The 24,406-nt window shown below is 36.0% G+C and overlaps 2 protein-coding genes across 2 annotated transcripts; both read right to left on the bottom strand.

The window, feature by feature from the left end:
• Window positions 1-582: 582 nt before the first annotated feature.
• On the bottom strand, window positions 583-19,471 carry LOC120182851 (transcription factor bHLH78-like). The gene is made up of 4 exons (XM_039187703.1): window positions 18,710-19,471; window positions 1,094-1,240; window positions 796-1,011; window positions 583-707 (listed from the first exon to the last, which is right to left on the bottom strand). The coding sequence occupies exons 1-3, from the start codon at window positions 19,469-19,471 to the stop codon at window positions 928-930; spliced, it is 993 nt and encodes a 330-aa protein (XP_039043634.1). The 3' UTR covers window positions 583-707; window positions 796-927.
• Window positions 19,472-22,617: 3,146 nt separating this feature from the next.
• Window positions 22,618-24,406, bottom strand: LOC120182946 (60S ribosomal protein L32-1-like). Its single transcript, XM_039187760.1, has 4 exons — window positions 24,315-24,406; window positions 24,107-24,202; window positions 22,946-23,127; window positions 22,618-22,861 (listed from the first exon to the last, which is right to left on the bottom strand). Exons 2-4 carry the CDS (start codon window positions 24,194-24,196, stop codon window positions 22,732-22,734), a joined length of 402 nt encoding a protein of 133 aa, XP_039043691.1. The 5' UTR covers window positions 24,197-24,202; window positions 24,315-24,406; the 3' UTR covers window positions 22,618-22,731.

The following is a 24,406-nucleotide window of genomic DNA, read 5'->3' as shown; positions in this document are numbered from 1 at the left end:
CAAATCATATTTTTGTTACTAGAATTAACGATAGAAAGATCAAATTATATTGAACCGATAATGTAAGTGATTAAAATATTAATTTTTAAAAAGATCAGAATAGAACATAGAAAAAAATATAAAAGACCACATGTAATGTTTACCCTTAATTTAAAAACTTCCAAGTACTTCAACTTTGAATAGTTGTGAAAAATGAATTTAAATTTAAGAATATATAATTATCATAAGAAAAAAATAGAGTAATCCAATATTTAGGTCTTAGATCACATAATTGTATTGTCTTGACATCTTGAATTGAGTTGTTAAATCAAAAAAATGTCTTATAGTTCATATTCTAGACATTTATGAGATTCCCAAGATGCATGGGTTTGAGTTGACTACAGCTCAGCTCTAAATTAGACTTTTTGCTTGTGATTAAAAATAACAAAACAATTACAGCTGCTTAAAACTTAACACTAATCTTGTCCTCCAGATTACGCCATCTAAATTCATGATTCTTACATTCGTCTGATGATTAAAATCATTAATTATCTTACAAATTTTGCTAATAAGAATACATTGGTAAACCCCAAAAAAAATACAAAAGGGCAAAGAATCCTCCAAGCATTAGTTCATGCACCTGCTCCATTTTCAATTTCTATACAGCGGCCGTGGTCGCCTTTTCTGAGCTTTAGTCCTGGATTATCAGAGCTCAACATGATTTTACCCTGCAATAAAACAATTGATTATCTATTTCTAATTCATTTAAATATAATGTAAAAAAAATCTTAATCACAAAGAAATGATTTTTCTTACCCTGGAAATTCTCTGATAGTAATCCCATTTCTCTGCTTTGATTTTGGGCAAACCCCATTTCAGCTATCGTCTGCAGGTCACCCTCACAAAATGCTGGGAGCCATGATTTTACGAATTTGTTTTGTTTTCCCATTAGAACAAATTCCAGACCTTGTTGCAGCCTGGAACAAGATTCTGCAGAAGCTTTATTCTCTCACTGATTTTCTCTCTACGGACCTATGAAACGATTGATAATATTCAATGTAAAATGCTTTGAATTGAGAGGGGGGGGGGGGAAACTGGGTTTTGTGATTCTCACTCTTTCAGCTAAGCTATGGCTGTCGGTGGCTTGACCCCTTCTTGCTCTAACGTGAATGTAGTCTTTGGGAGGATCAGGAGGCTCTGTGTCATTGCCCTCAGTTGACTTGCATCGCTTCTCGTTTGATTCTTCGTTTTGTTCAGTCGCCTGGAAATCGATGAATTAGATTGTGGACACCCGTTTTTGTCCGAGTCTTTTATATTTATATTTATTTTTATTTTATTATTATTTTTTATTATTAATTATTATTAACTATTATTATTAATTTTACATATTACATTTTTTTGCAGGCTTAGAAGCCCAATTCAGATTACAAAGGCCCAATCCCGGAGCCCAACAACCCAGACCTGCGGCCCAGCAATCGGCCCAAACCCGTTAGGGTTACCCCTTCTCTGCCTCAGCGCCGCACCATCAAGACCGTCTGATCTGGACCCATCCAATGGTCCAGATCAAAGGCCATTTAGGTCTGAAGCCCTAACCGTTCAGTAGCCGTCGCCCTCAACAGAGGAAATGTCACGCCGCCGCCGCAAGTTCCGGCCCACTCCGATGATCTAGTCACTGTTACCCCACCACCATCGTCATCTACAGTGAAACATATCACCAAATCAGTATATATTTCATCTACAGTAGCCTAAATCCGAGAATCCATTTAAAAACAGATTAAATCCCGAAAAATCGGGATGTAATCATGAAAAGTCAGTGAGACCCATCTCCTATTTTTTCTAGATATCATCATCTCACCAAATACTCAACATAAATCAAGGAAACGAAACCAGAAAGAAAAGAAAAAAACGAAAAAATACAGAGAGAAATTCGAAACAAAAAAAAAAAGAGAAGAAAGAAAAGTTTTACCTTCTCTAACCACCACCGTGAATCTCGCTGTGACCTTCTCCGATCCCAGCTAGCCCCATATCTGAAGGTAAAGCCTTTGTTTTTCTGGTTTTGGGGGGGGTTGGTTTCGGGTGGTATAAGTTGTGGGTTTGGGTTCTAGAGGTCGGGTTTCAAAGGAGAGGTCGTTCGTGGGGGATGGTTGATCGGTTTAGGTTTAGTGGCCACTGATTAGCGGTTGCAGGAGGCTTGGTCGCCTCCCATGGCGGTGAGCCAAGGGAGAGTTCTCTCCCACGGGTTGAGTCTGCGGCTGAGAAAAAAGAAATGAGAAGGGTTAGGTTTCTCAACCCTTAAGGTGGTTTATAACCACCGAATGGAACGCACCGTTTCGGTCCCTCCCCCATTCCGTGTTTTTACATTTAGGGTTAATCACATTTTAGGTCCCTCAAGCTTTTGTAAGGGTTGTAATCTGATCACTAAATGAAATCCATGCAATCTTATTTCGAGCCTATAGTTTTATTTTGTTTTATTTGAATCACTAGTTTATATATTATGTATGTTTTATGATCTTCGAATTTGGACATGTGATTTATGTTTTTCTTCATTTTGGTCACTGGACTGGTTATTGTTAATATTTTTGAAAGTTTAGACATTGTACTATTTATTTATGAAACTTTTATCTTGATCACTACTCTCATATTTTGGGTTAAATATCGATTAATGTCTGTTTATTTTACTTTCATTATATTTTAGTCCTTATCTGGTTTATTATTACATTTTTATTAGAGTTCGAATTTGGCCATATTATTTTATGCATGTTTCGTTTTAGTCCCTGTTTAACATTTGGCTTAATTGTGGTTTAGTTCTTTATGTTTTTTTCATTTCATTTTGGTCCCTAATATGATTTATGGTTTATTTGTTTTACTGTTTTTTAATATTTGTTAATTATATTTTAGCCCCTTAAATGTTTTAATATTTATTTTGGTCTGTAATATTTACTAATTTGTATTTTAGCCATTTATGTATGGATGTGCATTTTACTCATTAGATGATTATTGGTATTGTGTTTACTTTAATTTAATATAAATCTTTGTATTTCCAATCACATTTATTTTCATTATATTTTTATCTATGTAAGAAATATTCGATTATATTTTCAAGAACACGTATGCGTAGAATGGGCGTGGAAAGTACCACTTGGTCGAAGTGGTACGATCCGATACGGCATTTTAACGACATAGGGACTTGTAACAAGTCGAGTATATTTTACTAATTAATTTATTAAAATGATGTAATGTGTGGTACCTTAAGTGACGCTCACTTTATTTTATGTGAATGTAAATTTTAAATTTTCATTTTATATTCGATACACGTTTCAAATAAATGATGAGAGAATATTCTTTAAAAGATAAGAAATAGACGAGTTAATTTTCCCGACGGAGGATTGTTAATCTCGAGATTTCTTTTCAAATTAAAGAATTTTCTCTGATAAAATAATTCGAAGTAAATTAATTAAATCTCAATAAACAAATCATATTTTAGTTTTATATTCAATTTGTAATTTCCACCATTTACGACGATGTGTAAGCTACACAGTACCAATTTTGGGCGTTGTGGGGGTGTTTACCCTTCCCCACACGTAACCGACTCCCGAACCTGTTTTAAATGAATCTTTGGTAACGTAGACCAAATTTTTGTCTTATAAAATTATTTTTCTTAAAATTATTTTTAAAAGACGTTTTTAGGTATTTGACCTACCTAACCCAAAGGTCGATGGCGACTCTTTTCAATCTTATTCAAATCCATTCAAAATCACCAAATTTTCCAAATTAAAGTCATAATTGTTTTTAAAAATACTATTTAATTGTTTTTTAAAAAAAATGGTTATGACAGCTTGGCGACTCTGCTGGGGACTTCTAGAGAGTCAGGCTGTCGGTCGCTTATATATGGTCGTTATGGTGGAAATTATAAGTTCGAATCTTTAGTAAAACTATGATCTATTTATTGAATTTTTATGTATTATTTTATCTCTTTATTTTTATATACTAACATTTTAATTGTTTTCATTTTTTTCAGATATTTCTTAGTTCTCGTTGGGTGTTTTTTTTCCCCTGTTTTTGAGTCAAAGGTTTGTTTGTTTCTCCTCACACACATCACTTTCATTAGCATAACATGAGCTCTAGACATGAGTTTCGATCCAAATTAGTTAGGGTGATTGCTTTACTCTCGTAAGAATTTATTCTTCGTATGAGTTTTAGCAAATAACCCATGGGATACATACCTTATACCTTCGTAGGAATTTATTCCTCGTATGAGTATAAGGCTGTGAATCCCCTCGAATTGAACTCGGTCTGTTTGAAACCTGTAATGGGTGAGGATTGAGGGTTTGGTAGCCCAAGGGGGCACTGACATCAAGGACAATTCGAGTTCCTTTTTTCCTGTTAGAGCTGAAACCATGCATATAGTGAACCATAGAACGGTCACACTAGGTAGAGTCATACTGAACCTCGATCCGTCAATAGGTACCCAAAATAGGCGTACACAATGGAGAAACCCTCTAACCTTTTTATTTTATTTTATTTATTTATTTTTGAGTGTGTAGAATAGATTTATTCTGTTAAAGCATGTGAAATAGAATTTAGGTGCAGTTAGAATTTAATTAATTTAGGAGGGTAGAGAGCATGTTTGGGTAGGACCCTTTTTGAGGAATATTATTCGGGTAGATAATACATAAATAGAATAGATTTATTTCCCGTTTTACTTATCTTTTTATGTTAAATTTATGCAATTGTTTTGACTAACTGTTTTGTTTGTTTTGTTTATTTTTTTCATACTGCATAGACATATCATTAGAAAAGGCGATTGATCTGTGAGTATCGATAAAGTGGAAAGACTTTCACGATGGAAAGGAGTTTCCTAAACAAAGAAGTGAATCCAGCAGATGTAAGGAACTGGTCCGAAGCCAAGCAGAAAGAGCAGGGAGATAGTCTATCAGGGAACTACGTGTCAGATCTGTCTGATTATGCACCAGCTTCTTTAAAACAGAATGAGCTTCAGGGATTGAAAACCATTTGGGAAAGTTGGAATCTTATTGAGAGGCAAGCTTTTCAGCAGACTTATGGGGATATATTTCATCTTATATACGTGAAGGTAGACCCGGTTCTCATACGAAGCATAATACAGTTTTGGAATCCGGCCTATAGTTGTTTCACATTCAACCGAGAGGACATGACTCCAACCCTCGAGGAATACCAATTTCTGTTGAATCTGACAAGCGTTAAAGTGGACAAAGTTTACTCCCGGTCGATAAAAGGGCCTTCTTTTAAGTCAAAACTTGCAAAGATCTCGGGCACAAGCGACAAATGGGTAAATGATCGCTTGCAACGCAAGGGAGAAAGTGAGGGAGTGCCGTGGTCTCACTTACAAAAGATAGCTGAAGCACACGTAGATGAAAACGTGCGTAGAGATGTATTTGCTTTGGGTATATATGGTTTGGTAATCTTTCCAAAATGTTTGGGATTGATCGAGCTAGCAGTAGTCGATTTGGTTGAGAAGTTAGGAAGAGAGGTGAATCCGGTCCATGCAATTCTTGCTGAAACTTTCCGATCTTTGAATATATGTAGAAGGTTGGGGGGAGGTCGTTTTATGGGTTGTGCTCAATTGCTTACTGTGTGGATCAGAAGCCATTTCTGGAAGGAAGAAAAAGTCAACTATAACCGTTTTTTGAAAGATTATTCTCCTGTTGCTGAGTACCTTATGAAGGAGTGGCCTGAAGTATCTCAGAAAGATCAATGGATTGATTTCTTCCGGAATCTACAGAGTCAAAACATAGCATGGCGAACACCGTGGCTGATGCATACACAAATCTTATTCAAGTGTGGAGATTTGGACTGGATTATATTACTGGGACTGTGGGGAGGAGTGGGATACGCTCCTTTGTTGATATTGAGACAGTACGGTGCCCGACAGTTTGTTCCCGTGACTCATGGGTTGACTGGTGCTGAATTTGATTATAAAGAAGGCAATTATAGAAAGAAAATCAAAGATGTGGCTGATTCTTGGAGGATGACTTTTAGGACTAAAGTGGTTGGAGCGGATGTTATCTTGACGCCCGATTATGAAGCCTGGAGAATCAAGAGGATAAATGATAAAATACCTTTAACATCTGGAGAGGGATCAAGGTCGATAGAAGAACAAATCAGAAATATCCCTTCGAATTTGGAAATCCAAAGAATTGAGTTTGAAATGGAAAAGGCTAAAGATTCCAAGAAAATAGAAGAGATGGAGAGAGAAAACTTCATGTTGACTATCGAGGCTGAATTTCATGCCAGACAGTTTATAATGATGAGAGAACGGAAAGAGGAGGTGGAAGCCGATTTAGAAGACTTAAAAAAAGATTATCAAAGGGTGCAGCAAGTGAGAAAGAGACTTGGATCCAGAGAATTAGCAGCTGCAAGACGGCGAATCAAGAGTCTGGAAATTGAGAACAAGTGTCAGATCAAGAAGATAGAAGCTGGAAAAGCAAAAGTATGCGAGTTAGAAGCCGATAAAAAGGAATTGATCAAGTAGTATAAAGCTGAGGCTCGTAGAGCTCAAAAACTCCATGAAGAAAAAGAAGTCAGCCTGAAAGAATTAGAAGAAGAAAAGAATCAAGTCCAGGGGTTAAAAACTGAGATGAACAGTATAATTGAGGACTTTGAGGACAAAGATCGAAGAATTTTAAAGCTCGAAGAAGAAAGAAAGCAAAAGAAAGAAGAGATGCGGTCTGAGAGACAGGGATGGAATCGAATCCTAGATAGAAAGCAGGCAGAGATTGGATCGTGGATGCAGAGATTCTCTACAAAAAGTCAGCAAGTAGATGAGCTCACGGGAGAAATGGGAGAATTACAGATGAGATTCGAACATGAGATGAACCAATCTCGAGCTATGAATGATGAGCTCAAAAGTCATGTATCGAACCTTGAGCAATCCCTTCTGCAAGTGCAAGTTCCTCCCGCTTCAGTGGACCTAAGAGTTGCTCTCGAAGAAAACAAATCCTTCCAGAAGGAAATCAGAGAATTGAAAGGTGAACTCCAGAAATGCCGAATTCATATTACCAGTCTAGAAAAAGAAATCAAACGCATCAATAAGGGATGGGAAAATACATATGAGCATTATCGATCCTTGGTAGAAGAACGCGAGCGCATGATGGGGGAAGCTATTGCTCAAATGGGTGAAGTGGCTCGGTACATGAACGAATTAGCCAATAGAGCGGAGATCATCCAACTGCGCACAAATTCGGTTTCTGAATATACAAGGGAGATCATCGCCATTATGAATGAAATTGTAGAGCTGAGTCTGAGGGCTAGGCCTTATATGTAATAGAACTCCTTTGTAATGAGTGAAACTTTTTATCCAATGAAAGTATTTCCGAATGGTTACTGCTTGGGTCAACGCCTTTTTGCATTTCATACTTGCATCATTCATTATGCATAAGTAAATTCATCATTTATAATGCATCACCAATAAAATGTATCATTTATAGCACATTACCAATAATATGCATTCGAATTTAAAAGAACAATAAAATTAATTTCCGAAGGGTTATGTGACAGACGATTCTGGCAAGTAAAAACTCCAATCCTTATCACACGCGAAGTAGAGCCATGGAGGCCAAGCTTGATCAATTAAAGAAAGAAATGCAAGAAGATTTACTAAGAATACAACAAGAATGGCAGGCAAAGATGGATCAGTCACAAAAGTCAATTATAGATCAAATCCTGCAAAGCCAGGCTAATATGATGAATGAGATGATGACCAAGATGTCTGGGATACGTACTGAAACAGTTAAAGAACCAAGCACTGCCCCTGTTGAAGTTTCTAGGCAGGAGTCTACCCCGAGACTAGTTATCTCACCTGAAAAGCTGGTTGAACATCCTGCAGGGTCTTCAGCTATAAAGGTGCAAATGGCCACGACTAACCCTCAAAACAGTCCTCATGAGTATATTGATGTAGATCCTGAGGAAATGGAGAAACCTAAAACAGAAGTACCAGAGCATTTAAAGGACTGGTGCAAAGGGTTTTTTAAAGAAATGGGAAAGCAGGGTTCTCAAGACGGAATGAATGCAGAAGAATTGAGTCTTGTGCCAGACCTAGTATTACCACCAAAGTTCAAAATGCCGGAATTTGAAAAGTATGATGGGAAAACTTGTCCTGTTGCTCACTTGACCATGTTTTGTCGAAGAATGACAGGATTTGTGAAGGATGATGGGCTATTAATTCACTGTTTCCAGGCCAGCTTGACGGGGTCAGCTGTCAGATGGTATAACCAATTAACCCGAGCTAAAATAGGGTCTTGGAAGGATTTGGCCAATGCGTTTAAAGAACAATATCAACACGTTACCGATATGATGCCTGATCGTGTTACTCTCCAAAATATGGATATGAAGCATAATGAGACCTTCCGACAGTACGCTCAGCGCTGGAGGGATATTGCTGCTCAAGTGCACCCACCACTTATTGAGAGGGAGTTTATAACCATGTTTATAGATACGTTAAAATCTCCTTATATTGATCATATGTTAGGAGTGGCAACTAAGAGTTTCTCTGATATCGTGATGTGCGGAGAGATGATCGAGAGAGCATTAAAGAAGGGGCAGATTGTCGGTAGCCAAACTCCTGCAAAGAAACCCTATGTGAAAAGGAAAGAATGAGAGGTGAATAATGTAAATTTCTCTGTGAGTAAGCCGAAGATGGGAAATTCTTCTTCATCCCAAGGAGAGACTAAGCGCGAGCATAACAATGAAAGGATGACGTTCACTCCCATACCAATGACTTACAGTGAGCTCTTCCATGGATTAGTCCAAGCTCACGTAGTGTCACCAAAATTCATTGATCCAATTAAACCACCTTATCCAAAATGGTTCAACGAAAATGAGACATGTGAATATCATGCAAATCTCAGAGGACATAACATTGAAAAGTGTCTCGCTTTTAAAAGAGTGGTTGAAGATCTGATCAAGAGAAAGGTGGTGTCCTTTAATGATTCTGAAGCACCCTGTGTTGCTGCAAACCCGCTTCCAAATCATCAGAATCAGGGAGTGAACGCTATTGAGAAAAATCAGAGAATTAAGAGGAGAATTGAAGAAATAAGAACACCACTGAAATGGGTATATGCTCAAATAAAGGAGAGAGGGTTGTTGAGCCCTAGAAATGAATGCTCAACGGAAAAGACAGAAAACTTTTGTGAATACCATGGTGAAAATGGTCATCAAATTCAGGACTGTCAAGAATTCAGGCAAATAGTCCAAGAATTAATGAACAAGAAGGAGTTACAGTTCTATGAAGAAAGAATGAGTGAGAATGAAAGATATATCTGCGCTTCTGAAGAAAATTCAAGGGAAGCTGAAAAGAATTTAAAAAAGCTTGTCCTGGTCATATCGAAACCAAATTACGAGGCCAGTAGTGGAAGTATAACATCTAGGGTGGTGATCAAAACCCCTGCGCCTTTTACCTACAAGAGTAACAAGAGTGTTCCCTGGGACTATACATGCCAAATTAATACTCCTGAGAGTAAGGAGGAAGAGGTTGCTGAAGTTGGATTTTTCACCAGGAGTGGAAGGTGCTATGCTCCTGGAAAGGCTGATAAAGCAAGGGATGTGGTTATTAAAGATCCTGATGATAAATTGAATGAGCCTGTTAAGATTGAGGAGGCTCAGGAATTTTTAAAGTTTCTGAAACACAGCGAGTATAATATTGTGGAACAGCTTTATAAGACCCCAGCGCGGATTTCAATGTTATCTCTACTGTTGCATTCGGAAGTACATCGAAATACTCTGATCAAAGTGCTGAATGAAACTTTTGTAGGGAAGGATATACCAGTAGAACGTGTGGACAGGATGGTAAATCATATTAATGCAGATAATTTTATTTATTTTTATGATGACGAAATACCTGAAGAAGGAAAAGGCAGGGGCAAGGCTTTACACATTACGGCTCATTGCAAAGGAGTCATCGTCTCAGGGGTGTTAATTGACAACGGATCGGCCTTGAATGTTATGCCATTCGCCACTCTAAATAGACTTCCTGTGGTGTATCACAAATGAGGGTTTGTGGCAATGCTGTAAGGGCATTTGATGGGACAGAACGCAAGATAATGGGGAAGATGATTATCCCTCTCAGAATTGGCCCTACAACATTTGAAGTAGATTTTGTTGTCATGGATATCCATCCGAGTTATAGTTGCTTGCTGGGGAGACCCTGGATTCACATGGTTGGGGAAGTTCCTTCCTCCCTTCACCAAAAGCTCCGATTCATTGTTGATGGGACTCTGGTGACCATCAAAGCGGAAGAAGACATCATTGCCTCTATCACTACAGATGCACCATATGTAGGGGTAGATGAAAATGCACTAGAGTCCTCTTTCCAGTCCTTGGAATTTGTTAATGCTACTTTTATCTCTGAAGGCAAAAGAATTCCCATTCCTCATCTTTCAAAAAATACAAAGATGCAATTAAAAGAGACATTAGCTAGAGGAGCAAAGGTAGGGAAAGGCTTGGGAAAGAAACTGCAAGGCATCACTGAAGGGCCGGCTGCAGTTCCTAAAAGAAATTATTTTGGTCTCGGATACAAACCAACGTACCATGATAAAGTCAGAGATGCACAAAAGCTTAAGGAAAGGAGGAAGGCAAGAGTAAAGGGAGAAGACCTTGTTTGGGGACCCATGGTCATTCCACCACTCTCCAAATCTTTTGTGTCTGGAGGATTTGTGATTGACACGCTGAAACAGTCAGGGGATATTGAAGATACAGAATTTGTTGAAGATTTATTGGGAAGCCTGAGCATCAACGTTATCACAGAAGAGTCTACTGGAGAGTGTTCATTGGCATCAATCCGTCCGTGTCCTCCTGGCTATGTTTTGAACAATTACATTGTTGAAGAACTCCCTGTGTTCTATAAGCACTTTTCAAAGTAATGCATAATAACAAATCTGTCTCCTTTTGACCCAAATATAATAGGGCTTTTGTAAAAGGACAAATTGTTATTTGTCATTGCTTTAATGAAACAGTGTTCTTCTTTCATTCTAATCTTAGCAAGTATTTTTATTCATCCCTTGAGTATTCTTTATTCTTTATTGATAATTATTTTCTTGATAAATATTAGATAAAATTTTTGTCCATAGCCAAATATACTCCTTTTGATTCGCAGGTCTTCAGATATCAACTGTTCGAGTAATGATACTTTTGAACCACAAATTGATTTTTGAAAATGACATGTGTCTCGAAGAATCTGAGGGTTATAAAGATGAAGAGGAATGTGAGTTAAACTCTGAGCTTGTTAGAATGATGGAGCAAGAAGATAGACAAATATTGCCCCACAAAGAGACAACTGAAACAATAAATTTGGGAACAGAAGAGGATATAAAGGAAGTTAAAATTGGCACTTCACTCTCACCAAAAATAAGAGATGGTCTTATAAGCCTTCTTCGGGAATATAGGGATGTGTTTGCTTGGTCTTATCAAGATATGCCGGGGTTGGAAACTGACATTGTGATGCACAAGCTACCAATAAAGCCAGAATGCAAGCCTGTTCAGCAAAAACTTCGAAGAATGAGACCAGATATGCTATTAAAAATCAAGGAAGAAGTGAAGAAACAATTCGATGCTGGATTTTTACAAGTGGCCAAGTACCCTGAATGGGTAGCAAACATAGTGCCAGTTCCAAAGAAAGATGGCAAAGTTCGGATGTGTGTTGACTACCGGGATCTCAATCAAGCGAGCCCCAAAGATAATTTTCCACTCCCACATATCGATACTTTGGTTGACAATACGGCTGGCTCTTTTCTCTTTCATGGATGGTTTCTCAGGTTACAATCAAATTAAGATGGACCCAGAAGACATGGAAAAGACAACTTTTGTGACAATGTGGGGTACGTTTTGTTACAAGGTGATGCCCTTTGGACTTAAGAACGCCGGGGTAACATATCAAAGAGCCATGGTTACGTTGTTCCACGATATGATGCACAGGGATATAGAAGTGTACGTGGATGATATGATTGCCAAATCACAAACTGGAGAAGAACATGTAAAAGTCTTAAGGAAACTATTTTTAAGATTAAAGAAATACCAGCTCAAGCTTAACCCGGCCAAGTGCACATTTGGAGCTACTTCAGGGAAGTTATTGGGATTTGTAGTCAGTGAGAATGGGATAGAAATAGATCCTGATAAAGTCAAAGCAATTTTGGAATTACCTCCCCCTAGAACGCAAAAAGAAGTACGAGGTTTTTTGGGGAGGTTAAATTATATTGCCAGATTCATCTCTCAGTTGACTGAGAAATGTGATCCAATATTCCGATTACTGAGAAAGCGAAACCCAGGAGAATGGGATGATAGTTGCCAAGAATGCTTCGATAGAATTAAGGGTTACTTAATTAATGCTTCTGTCTTGATGCCACCAATCCCAAACAAACCATTGATTTTATATTTGACTGTCTTTGAGAAGTCAATGGGATGTGTGTTGGCCCAACATGACGAAACTGAAAGAAGAGAACGAGCTATTTACTATCTCAGTAAGAAATTCACTGACTGTGAGACTCGATACTCCTCTATCGAAAAGTTGTGTTGTGCTTTAGTATGGACTACTAAGAGGCTGAGACAATATTTGTTGTATCATACTACCTGGTTGATATCAAGACTGGATCCGTTAAAGTACCTGATGGAATCAACGGCTCTAACTGGAAGGATGGCGAGATGGCAAATGTTGTTGTCCGAATTTGATATGGTCTACATGAACCAGAAATCAGTTAAAGGGAGTGCTATTGCAGATTTCCTGGCAAGCAGAGCATTAGAAGACTATGAGCCAGTAAAATTTGATTTTCCGAACGAGGACTTGATGAGTATATTTGTTACTGAAGAAGATACTCCGAAAAATGAAGCATGGAAAATGAACTTCGATGGCGCTTCTAATGCTGTGGGATATGGAATTGGGGCAATACTAGTTTCACCTGAGGGAGATCATTATCCTTGTACTAGTAGGCTCGCCTTTGAATGCACTAACAATATGGCGGAATATGAAGCATGTATCTTAGGTATTCAAGCTGCAATTGAGCGCAAAGTTAAAAGCCTGGAAGTATTCGGCGATTCTGCTCTGGTTATTTATCAGCTTCGCGGGGAATGGATGACTCGAGACTCCAAGTTGATAGAATACAAGAACTTAGTGATGGAGTTGATCAAAGAGTTTGAAGAAATTTCTTTTGCTTATCTTCCTCGTGAAGAAAATCAAATGGCATATGCCTTGGCTACGTTGGCAGCTATGTTTAAGGCCGATGATCAATCTCGAATGATGCCTATTCGGATGAGTATAAGAGAAATGCCAGCTCATTGTTGCAACATATAGGAAGAAGGGGATGATAGTCTCCCATGGTATTATGATATTCTTCAATATGTGAAGTATCGGGCTTACCCGGCGGAGGCAGCTGAGAATGATAAACGGACCTTAAGAAGATTAGCAATGGGGTATGTCCTTGATGGAGATATATTGTATAAAAAAAGCAAGGATCAGGTGCTTTTGAGATGTGTGGATAGAATTGAGGCCAAGAAAATACTTGAGGAAGTCCATGAAGGAATTTGTGGAACACATGCTAATGGATTCACAATGGTTAGAAAAATCATGAGGTTTGGGTACTATTGGTCCACTATGGAAGGAGATTGTATCAGATTTGCTCGAAGATGTCATAAATGCCAGATTCATGATAACCAAATACATGTTCCTCCTTCACCACTCCATGTAATGAACACACCTTGGCCATTTTCAATGTAGGGCATCGATGTCATTGGGGCAATTTCACCGAAGGCCTCAAATGGACATCGTTTTATCTTAGTGGCTATAGACTACTTCACCAAATGGGTTGAAGCTGCCTCTTATGCTAATGTCACAAAAGGAGCAGTGTGCAGATTTCTAAAAAGAGAAATCATTTGTAGATATGGAACACCTGAAAGGATCATCACAGATAATGCATTGAATTTGAACAACGATTTAATGAAGGAAGTTTGCACAAAGTTAAAGATCAAACATCACAATTCGGCTCCTTATCGCCCAAAAATGAATGGGGCAGTAGAGGCAGCGAATAAAAACATCAAGAAGATCATCACAAAAGCAACTGAAACATATAGGGACTGGCATGAAAAATTACCTTTTGCGTTGCTTGCTTATCGCACGTCCGTTCGTACATCTACTGGGGCAACACCATTCTCTTTGGTATATGGGATGGAAGCAGTTTTACCTGTTGAGGTGGAAATACCTTCTTTGAGAGTATTGATGGAGTTGAAACTGGACGAGGCTGATTGGGTACAAAGTATGTTTGATCAATTAAATTTGATTGAGGAGAAAAGGCTGAGAGCTATCTGCCATGGCCAAATGTACCAGAAAAGGATGATACAAGCATATGACAAGAAAGTCAGACCTCGAGAATTTCGTGAAGGCGATTTGGTACTAAAAAAGATCTTACCTATGCAAAAAGACTTTCGAGGGAAGTGGATGCCGAACTGGGAAGGTCCCTATGTTGTAAAAAAGGCATTCTCAGGAGGAGCTTTGGTGTTAACAGAAATGGATGGGGAAGATTTGCCTAATCCCGTGAATTCAGATTCGGTCAAACGATATTACACTTAAAAAAAATGAAAAAGAAGAAAATAAATAAAGGAGGGTTCAAGATGAAAACCCAAAATGGGCATCTTGAAACCAAAGGAGGATTCGAGTTGAAAATCCGTAATGGACGGCTCGAATAATCAGAAATTGAAATGGTGGATTCCCTCGGAAGCCTAACAGTTTAGGGAAAGACTCTCATGCTCACACATCTTTTGTACGATCTGAATCTTCGAAACACATGTCAACTTTCGAGAAAGATTTGGGGTGAAGAAATAGAAGGACTCAGCATTTGATATTCACTATATTTGTCCATTGTTTTTCCTTTGTATATACTTGTTTTCTTGTCCCAAAAGATTGTACTTTCTCATTACCTATCTTCAGTGAAATTTTTGAAGTTGATTCAATATCCTCGCATATATTCACCAAATTACTAATCAATAACATCGGTTATTATGCCTTACTCTGAAAAATGTTAGAGTATGGGGATTTTGAAACAGGTGTTCGCCAGAGAACACATACAAAGACACGCTCCCATAAATCATTGAGCAAACCATTGAAAAAAAGGGTTCAGATTAAAGAAATCAGTTTCAACATAATCATACTTTTCTCAAGCAAAGAAGTCCCAATTTAAAGGCATGCAACAAGGAGAGGCCATTCTGAATGAATTTTCTCTGAAAAATCAATCAATGACCAAAGAATCAAAGAGGCAAGATAAACTCTCTCGGGGTAGATCAGAAGGACCAAGTCAAAGAATATTTAATGAGAGGTCAAGAAAGTAACCAAGCATGGATAAACGCATAAATATCGCATGTTTCGATCAAAGAGTATGAGAGAGTCTCAATGCCAGGAACGAACTGAGCATAACCCTTTAAACATGCATTTAGATCATTCTTAGAGCATATTGATAACATGAAATCATGGCATATGACCATTTTTACAGGATCTTCAAGACTTATTTCATTATTGAAGCAATGAATCAGTCAACATCAACTGACCAGATCTCCTCATCACATAGGAGAGTGTCAACATTAGGATAACCAGCCGTCCTCATCACGTAGGAACCGAGTTATCACCCTTCCTAAAGATGGCCAGAGTTCTTCATCATGTATGAACCATGTCATCTACCCTTAGACGACCAGACTTCCTCATCACGTAGGAGCCGTGTCAACCTTAGATAATCAGCCGTCCTCATCACGTAGGAACCGAGTTATCACCCTTCTTAAAGATGACCAGAACTCTTCATCGCGTATGAGCCGTGTCATCCCTTGACCAGATTTCCTCATCACGTAGGAACCGAGTTATCACCCTTCTTAAAGATGACCAGAACTCTTCATCGCGTATGAGCCGTGTCATCCCTTGACCAGATTTCTTCATCACGTAGGAATCGTGTTTCCCTTAGACGACCCGAACTCTTCATCACGTATGAGCAGTGTCGTCCCCAACAACCAACATTACTCAATTTCTAAGTTTGAGAGGGAGAACCAGACAAAAACGTGTTGTCTTGTCGTCTTTGCACTGTTCTTGTTAACACAAGTATGTGCAAAGAGGGGCAGCTGTGGACACCCGTTTTTGTCCGGGTCTTTTATATTTATTTTTATTTTTATTTTATTATTATTTTTTATTATTAATTATTATTAACTATTATTATTAATTTTACATATTACATTTTTTTGCAGGCTTAGAAGCCCAATTCAGATTACAAAGGCCCAATCCCGGAGCCCAACAACCCAGACCTGCGGCCCAGCAATCGGCCCAAACCCGTTAGGGTTACCCCTTCTCTGCCTCAGCGCCGCACCATCAAGACCGTCTGATCTGGACCCATCCAATGGTCCAGATCAAAGGCCATTTAGGTCTGAAGCCCTAACCGTTCAGTAGCCGTCGCCCTCAACAGAGGAAATGTCACGCCGCCGCCGCAAGTTCCGGTCCACTCCAATGATCTAGTCACTGTTACCCCACCACCATCGTCATCTACAGTGAAACATATCACCAAATCAGTATATATTTCATCTACAGTAGCCTAAATCCGAGAATCCATTTAAAAACATATTAAATCCCGAAAAATCGGGATGTAATCATGAAAAGTCAGTGAGACCCATCTCCTATTTTTTCTAGATATCATCATCTCACCAAATACTCAACATAAATCAAGGAAACGAAACCAGAAAGAAAAGAAAAAAATGAAAAAATACAGAGAGAAATTCGAAACAAAAAAAAAAAAGAGAAGAAAGAAAAGTTTTACCTTCTCTAACCACCACCGTGAATCTCGCTGTGACCTTCTCCGATCCCAGCTAGCCCCATATCTGAAGGTAAAGCCTTTGTTTTTCTGGTTTTGGGGGGGGTTGGTTTCGGGTGGTATAAGTTGTGGGTTTGGGTTCTAGAGGTCGGGTTTCAAAGGAGAGGTCGTTCGTGGGGGATGGTTGATCGGTTTAGGTTTAGTGGCCACTGATTAGCGGTTGCAGGAGGCTTGGTCACCTCCCATGGCGGTGAGCCAAGGGAGAGTTCTCTCCCACGGGTTGAGTCTGCGGCTGAGAAAGAAGAAATGAGAAGGGTTAGGTTTCTCAACCCTTAAGGTGGTTTATAACCACCGAATGGAACGCACCGTTTCGGTCCCTCCCCCATTCTGTGTTTTTATATTTAGGGTTAATCACATTTTAGGTCCCTCAAGCTTTTGTAAGGGTTGTAATCTGATCACTAAATGAAATCCATGCAATCTTATTTCGAGCCTATAGTTTTATTTTGTTTTATTTGAATCACTAGTTTATATATTATGTATGTTTTATGATCTTCGAATTTGGACATGTGATTTATGTTTTTCTTCATTTTGGTCACTGGACTGGTTATTGTTAATATTTTTGAAAGTTTAGACATTGTACTCTTTATTTATGAAACTTTTATCTTGATCACTACTCTCATATTTTGGGTTAAATATCGATTAATGTCTGTTTATTTTACTTTCATTATATTTTAGTCCTTATCTGGTTTATTATTACATTTTTATTAGAGTTCGAATTTGGCCATATTATTTTATGCATGTTTCGTTTTAGTCCCTGTTTAACATTTGACTTAATTGTGGTTTAGTTCTTTATGTTTTTTTCATTTCATTTTGGTCCCTAATATGATTTATGGTTTATTTGTTTTACTGTTTTTTAATATTTTTTAATTATATTTTAGCCCCTTAAATGTTTTAATATTTATTTTGGTCTGTAATATTTACTAATTTGTATTTTAGCCATTTATGTATGGATGTGCATTTTACTCATTAGATGATTATTGGTATTCTGTTTACTTTAATTTAATATAACTCTTTGTATTTCCAATCACATTTATTTTCATTATATTTTTATCTATGTAAGAAATATTCGATTATATTTTCAAGAACACGTATGCGTAGAATGGGCGTGGAAAGTACCACTTGGTCGAAGTGGTACGATCCGATACGGCATTTTAACGACATAGGGACTTGTAACAAGTCGAGTATATTTTACTAATTAATTTATTAAAATGATGTAATGTGTGGTACCTTAAGTGACGCTCACTTTATTTTATGTGAATGTAAATTTTAAATTTTCATTTTATATTCGATACACGTTTCAAATAAATGATGAGAGAATATTCTTTAAAAGATAAGAAATAGACGAGTTAATTTTCCCGACGGAGGATTGTTAATCTCGAGATTTCTTTTCAAATTAAAGAATTTTCTCTGATAAAATAATTCGAAGTAAATTAATTAAATCTCAATAAACAAATCATATTTTAGTTTTATATTCAATTTGTAATTTCCACCATTTACGACGATGTGTAAGCTACACAGTACTAATTTTGGGCGTTGTGGGGGTGTTTACCCTTCCCCACACGTAACCGACTCCCGAACCTGTTTTAAATGAATCTTTGGTAACGTAGACCAAATTTTTGTCTTATAAAATTATTTTTCTTAAAATTATTTTTAAAAGACGTTTTTAGGTATTTGACCTACCTAACCCAAAGGTCAATGGCGACTCTTTTCAATCTTATTCAAATCCATTCAAAATCACCAAATTTTCCAAATTAAAGTCATAATTGTTTTTAAAAATACTATTTAATTGTTTTTAAAAAAAATGGTTATGACATAGATGATTACTGAGTGCTCTAAAATGAAATGGATACTGGGATTGTTTGACATTCTGTTACCTTTGCAGCATTTGTTGATGGAGATGTTGAATTCTCGTTTGTTTTGGCTTTGGGAACTGCTTTTCTTTTCCTAGAATTCGCCCCCTTCGAACCAGGACCGCCATTGGAGATGGAAGATTCCTCTTGAGAATTGGCTAACTCGTATCGATCCTGCAATGGGGTATTGTTCTTATTGCCGATTTGAGATGCCATTGCCTTTAAAGGACTACTGGAAACACGAGGTAGCTTGCCATTCGAAGACGATGGATTAGATCTATAAGCAGAGATTTCATCATAATTGTTGTTGGTTCCGAATTGAATCGCTCGACCATTTAAACTCCTGCTCCCGAAACGAGAGAATTTCGCTGCTCTCTCTGCAAATCCTGGATCGGCTGAGAGATCCGCCATGCTGGAATTCATCCCCATTGATTTGGGAGGAGAATTCAATGGAGTGCTGTAACAAGAAGTGTTCGTGCTGTTGTTATTTCCATTAACATAAGGAGAAGCCATCAAAGGGTGAGGGGAGATCTCGCCGGAGTTATCAATGCTCCCCAATTTACCGAGCAATTCCCACACCATGAATATGTCGTTGGAGACATTGGAAGCCGATGCTGCCGGAGAAGACACCATTGAACTCAGTGCTGACTCGAACTGTAGACCGTAATCTGATGAACTCAGCTCCTGTGCTCGGGTTTCCATGGCTGAAGTTAGGGACTGCCCAAACTCCAATGGCGGTCCGGATGGTGAGATTCCTTGAGCGGGGAGGAAAAACTGGTTTTCCATTCGATTTTTTTAAAAAAAAAGTTAGATCAATGTGAAAATCCAGATGAACTGGTTAAATTGTTTGATATTTAAGTTTGGGTTCTATGTTTCGATTGATTTTTTTATGGAAGAAAAGGCGGTTCGAAGGGAAAGAATAAATGTTTGGGGAAGAAAATGCTAAAGCCAAAAGGGAAACAATCGGAAGTCTTAAGCAATGGAGTTATAAAGATCTAAATGAAATCTTAATATTTGAATTTTCTTCTTATAGAAAACTATTCCTTTCGTTTTCTATATAGAAATCTTATGTAATATAGGTTTGTCAAAATATATATATATAAATGAAATATAGCTTTTCTTTATTTTTTAAATTTTAGGGTAAATTATAAGGGTAGTACCACAACTATCACTTTTGTTTCGTTTTGGTCAATCAACCATTTTTTAAATCATACCTAACATTTAGTGTTCGCTTCATTTTGATCACCCGTTGTTTCTTTTAACATACATGTTACCGTAACCATAAGATAATATTACGTCATCATTAAAAAAATAAAAAAAAAAGTGTCATGTCACAAGTTCTATTAATTTTTTGATGACCAAAACATAAAATTAGATATGATTTTGAAGAAAAATAATTAGATGACTAAAACAGAATAAAAGTGATAGTTGAGATACTAAATATGTAGTTTACCCTTAATTTTATTATATTAATGTTTAAACTTGTGATTAATTTTTATATCAATAATTATTTGAGTGTCAATTCAATTAAAAATATTATTATTATTTGAACTCGTGATCAATTTTTATATCAATAATTTTTATAGTATGAACAAATATGATGTTAGTTTTCATATCAAAAGATTTAAAAATAAATAAATATTATCATAAATATGCTGTTAGTTTTTATATTTCTATAAAATTTTAAATAAAATTAGGGTAAACTAGTTTATAATATTTATATCATTTTTTAGTTCTAATCATCAATTTTATAAAAGTTATATTGTGATTGTATATGTCATGATTTGTTACATTTTGATTATTAAAGTATTAAGTATCGATACTTAGACGATATGTTAAGTTAAAAATGATTAATTTCTAATTAATTTTTGAACTTTAAATAGAATATCGATTTAATTTTAAATTTTAAACGAAATATCAATTTAATCACAAAATTTGATCAATATTCTATGCATCGACCATCACTTATCATTGATATCTATCATCATTTGTGGTGATTAGAGCTCAAAATTTTATTTTATCTCTTTTGATCTCCTGAACAAGAATCTAGTGTTTTCTTCTTTCGTAAAATACTTATTTGCAACCTTATATATATACATGGGTTAACTACATGGTTAGTCACTTATCTTTTAGTTTTGTTCACTTTTGGTCACTGATTTCAAAATTCATAGGATATGGTTACTTAAGTTTTTATTTAAACAAGATTTGGTCACTCGGAGCTAACAGCCGTTAACAACAGTTAAATATTTTAATATATTCACACATTTGGTCCATGTTATTTACATATTCTCTTAATTTAGTCATACTTTTAATAAATTAAAATAAATTATATATTTTAAAATGAAAATAAAAATAAAATATTTTTAAATTAAAGTTAATAGTAAAATATATTTAATAAGTTAATATAAAAATATTTTAAGTTAATATATAAAAATTATATTATATATAATTCGGGTCACGGGTACTCGGTTCATAATTTTTTATTTTCACTTTAAATTATATTATTTTTTAAAACTTATATAAAAGATTCTAAAATTTAAAAGTCTATAATATATATAATCCACACTTAAAGTTCAAAAATTCAAATTAAATAATTGAAATAAAATTTATATTAAAATTTAAATTAAAGAAATATAATTAAATTTCAAATATTTTGAAGTTAAAATAAATATTTTAAAATACAATTTAGAACGTTAATGTGAAATAATTTTAAAAAAATAGAATTTAGAACGTTATAGTGTCTAAATTTAAGAAATTAGGATTTTAGAATGTTAGAGTAAAATAATTTGATGATTATGAATAAAAATTAATATAAAATAAAAATGAAAATATATATTAAATCGAGTATCGAGTTAGAGGGTACCCGGTTAACCAACATTTTGTAACCCATGCTCGACCCAGAAACCTGGTCGGGTACTCAACCCAAAAAATCATGTATTTTTATTATAAATACCTGATATTTTTTAATTGGGTTGATGGGTTAGCTCAATCGGGTCAGGTAGTTTTGGACAACATTATTGGCATGACTGTGGCATCGTTCGATTGGATGCTTAAATTTATTTTAATTTATTAAAAGTGTGACTAAATTGAGAGAATAAGTAATAACAGGGACCAGATGTGTGATTATATCAAAAATATTTAACTGTTGTTAACAGCATTCAACTCGGGGTAACCACATCTTAATTAAATAAAAATGAAAGTGACCATATCTTATGTATTTTGAAATTAGTGACCAAAAGTGGACAAAACTGAAAGATAAGTGATCAACGTGTAGTTAACCCTATATATATATTATTTATTTATTTGTTCAATTAATAAAATTGGAATTTAATTTTATTCAAATTTATTTTATGAAATGATTATTTATTTTTATTAATTATTTAAATTAAATTTATTACAATGGTTTAATATTAAGTATAAATCTTATACATTATTTAAAATAAATAAACCAAAATTTTATGTATATTATTTAAAAATTTAAAAGAATATTTCTTTTATTTGAATTGACAGGCAAAATCTTTTATATGTACTATTAAAAAAATGCAAATGGGTCAAATATGAATGATAAATTAACATGTGGATCAATGTGTAGATCTAAAATATTAGATAAATTTTTAAAAATTAAAATTATAATCACTTAAATGAAACAAATAGGAAGACTTAAGTTGGGCTACAATGGAGTTATATAGATCTTAATTAAATGTTGATATTTGAATTTTATTTTTATGAAGAACTATTCCTTTCGCTTTCTATATAGAAAAGGTACACAATATAGGGATTTTGTATTTTTAAGTTCATTTAAACTAAAAGTTAGAATTTGAAATTAAATTTTATATTAAACTAGAATGCGATTGTTAATCAAGTTTTAAAACCATGGCCAAAGAATATATCCCTCAAAACATCAACGATACTTTAAATTAGACGGGGGTTTATATTCAACCATAAGTAAAAATAATACTTGAAAACATTGGACGAAAAGTGCATATTTCCTAAACAACAAAATATCATATGAAAAAACAGCAAAATCAACACTCATGAACCGACTCTCACTCGTCCTCCTGGCTGCGCAACCTAGCCAATTTGTTGGTAACGACAACATCCAACTGAGCTGCTCGCTCCACAATTTCCTTCCTCTTCTTTGTTGAAACATCATGGGCTATCTCAGCACAGTATGTCCTGAGAATGCAGTAACAATCAGCAACAAGATAGAAAATGCAAAATGAGAAAAAGGGCTAAACATCATATATTATAGTATTATACCTGTTGTGCATCATCAGAAGCTCCAGCTCTTGGACATTGTGCACAACAAATTTCTTAAACCCGTTGGGGAGATAGTGACGAGTCTTCTTGTCTGAGCCATAACCGATGTTGGGCATCAAAGTGCATCCCTTGAACTTCCTCCTAACACGGGAGTCAATACCCTTGGGCCTTCGCCAGTTTGTCTGCAAAAATGTAAACAACTTTTTAACAATATTGAGGAACACCTTGCGTGTTTTATTAGCCACGTTAAACCATCTAACCAAGTTGCACCGAAATGCTGCCATAGGTATCTATCAAGACCACAGGATATATCAGAAGCATGTCACGGACATCCAAATATGACAGACTAAAAGGAAAGAGTCTAATCTAAAAGCACTTAAACAAAAAGGACAATCAACCTTCGCTGTTTCATCTCAAACACTTGAGCAGAAAAACAATTAGGAGATCGGATAGACATCCTGACTAATCATAAAGTTGCATATTCATTTATCCAAAAACTCTACCCAGCATGAATCTAACACTCGAAAGACAAAAAGATTTCCACGCTTGTTATGGCTTCACCTAGTTAAATAGAAGAGATTATTGAGGCTACGCTTGAAAAAAAGTACATAAACAAGATGGTAGGGATTGCTTCTACACAAATATTATTCCACACAAAACCAATAAAACAAGAACCTATCGATTCATAAAATTCCTTATGCACACCAAAAGGAGCCACACCTAGTCTTCACGATCTTAATGGTGAACAGAATTCATTGCAGGATAAAAACAGCAAGATGCATGCAACACTAGTTCTGCTAATATTCTCCCATTTAATCAGAAGTAAATTTAACGAATTCAAACCTGTTCCATCAACATGAAAATTTTTAACAAAATAAATCTCTCAAGGCATCCAGAAAATTATACTAAGGAGTCCACTAGCATCCCCTGTAACAAGTTATATTATTCAAGCAAAAATACTTCATGGAGGCATCCCGAATCGGTTATTTCTGTTCTCTATAACCTCAATTTTATAAAACATTCAAAGGGAAAAGAAATTCACGTTCTTTCAGCTAGGGAGATCTACCGACAAAGATTTTAGGATCACAGTAAAATAAACCCGGTAAAACCAATTACAGCTAAAAAAATAAGATAAGAGGATATATTTGGTTATGTTATAACCTGGACGGAGATCTTGCGGTCACTTTGAGGCCTCTTGAACTTCTTAACACGCTTCTTCACGATCTTCTTCGACAGCAAAGGGACAGCCATTTCTTCCTATCAAGGAATGAATCAAATAAAAGCCAATGTGCAAATGGAAGGCATTTGAATATTCAGATGAGAATTGGAAGTCCAATATAAGTAATAAATCCAATAAAAAAAACCTTACCTGGTGATGGGAACGCTGCTGGGGTATGCGGCGGGTGGTGTAAACCCTAGGGTTAAGAAGCGAGGGAGAGACTTAAGCGGAATTGTTTGTAT

Source organism: Hibiscus syriacus, unplaced genomic scaffold (genome assembly GCF_006381635.1).
Source record: "Hibiscus syriacus cultivar Baekdansim isolate YM2019G1 unplaced genomic scaffold, ASM638163v2 tig00112738_pilon, whole genome shotgun sequence".
In the NCBI taxonomy this organism is placed as follows: domain Eukaryota; kingdom Viridiplantae; phylum Streptophyta; class Magnoliopsida; order Malvales; family Malvaceae; genus Hibiscus; species Hibiscus syriacus.
Note: the sequence above shows the minus strand (reverse complement) of the source record. Positions and strands in the feature narration are given on the sequence as shown.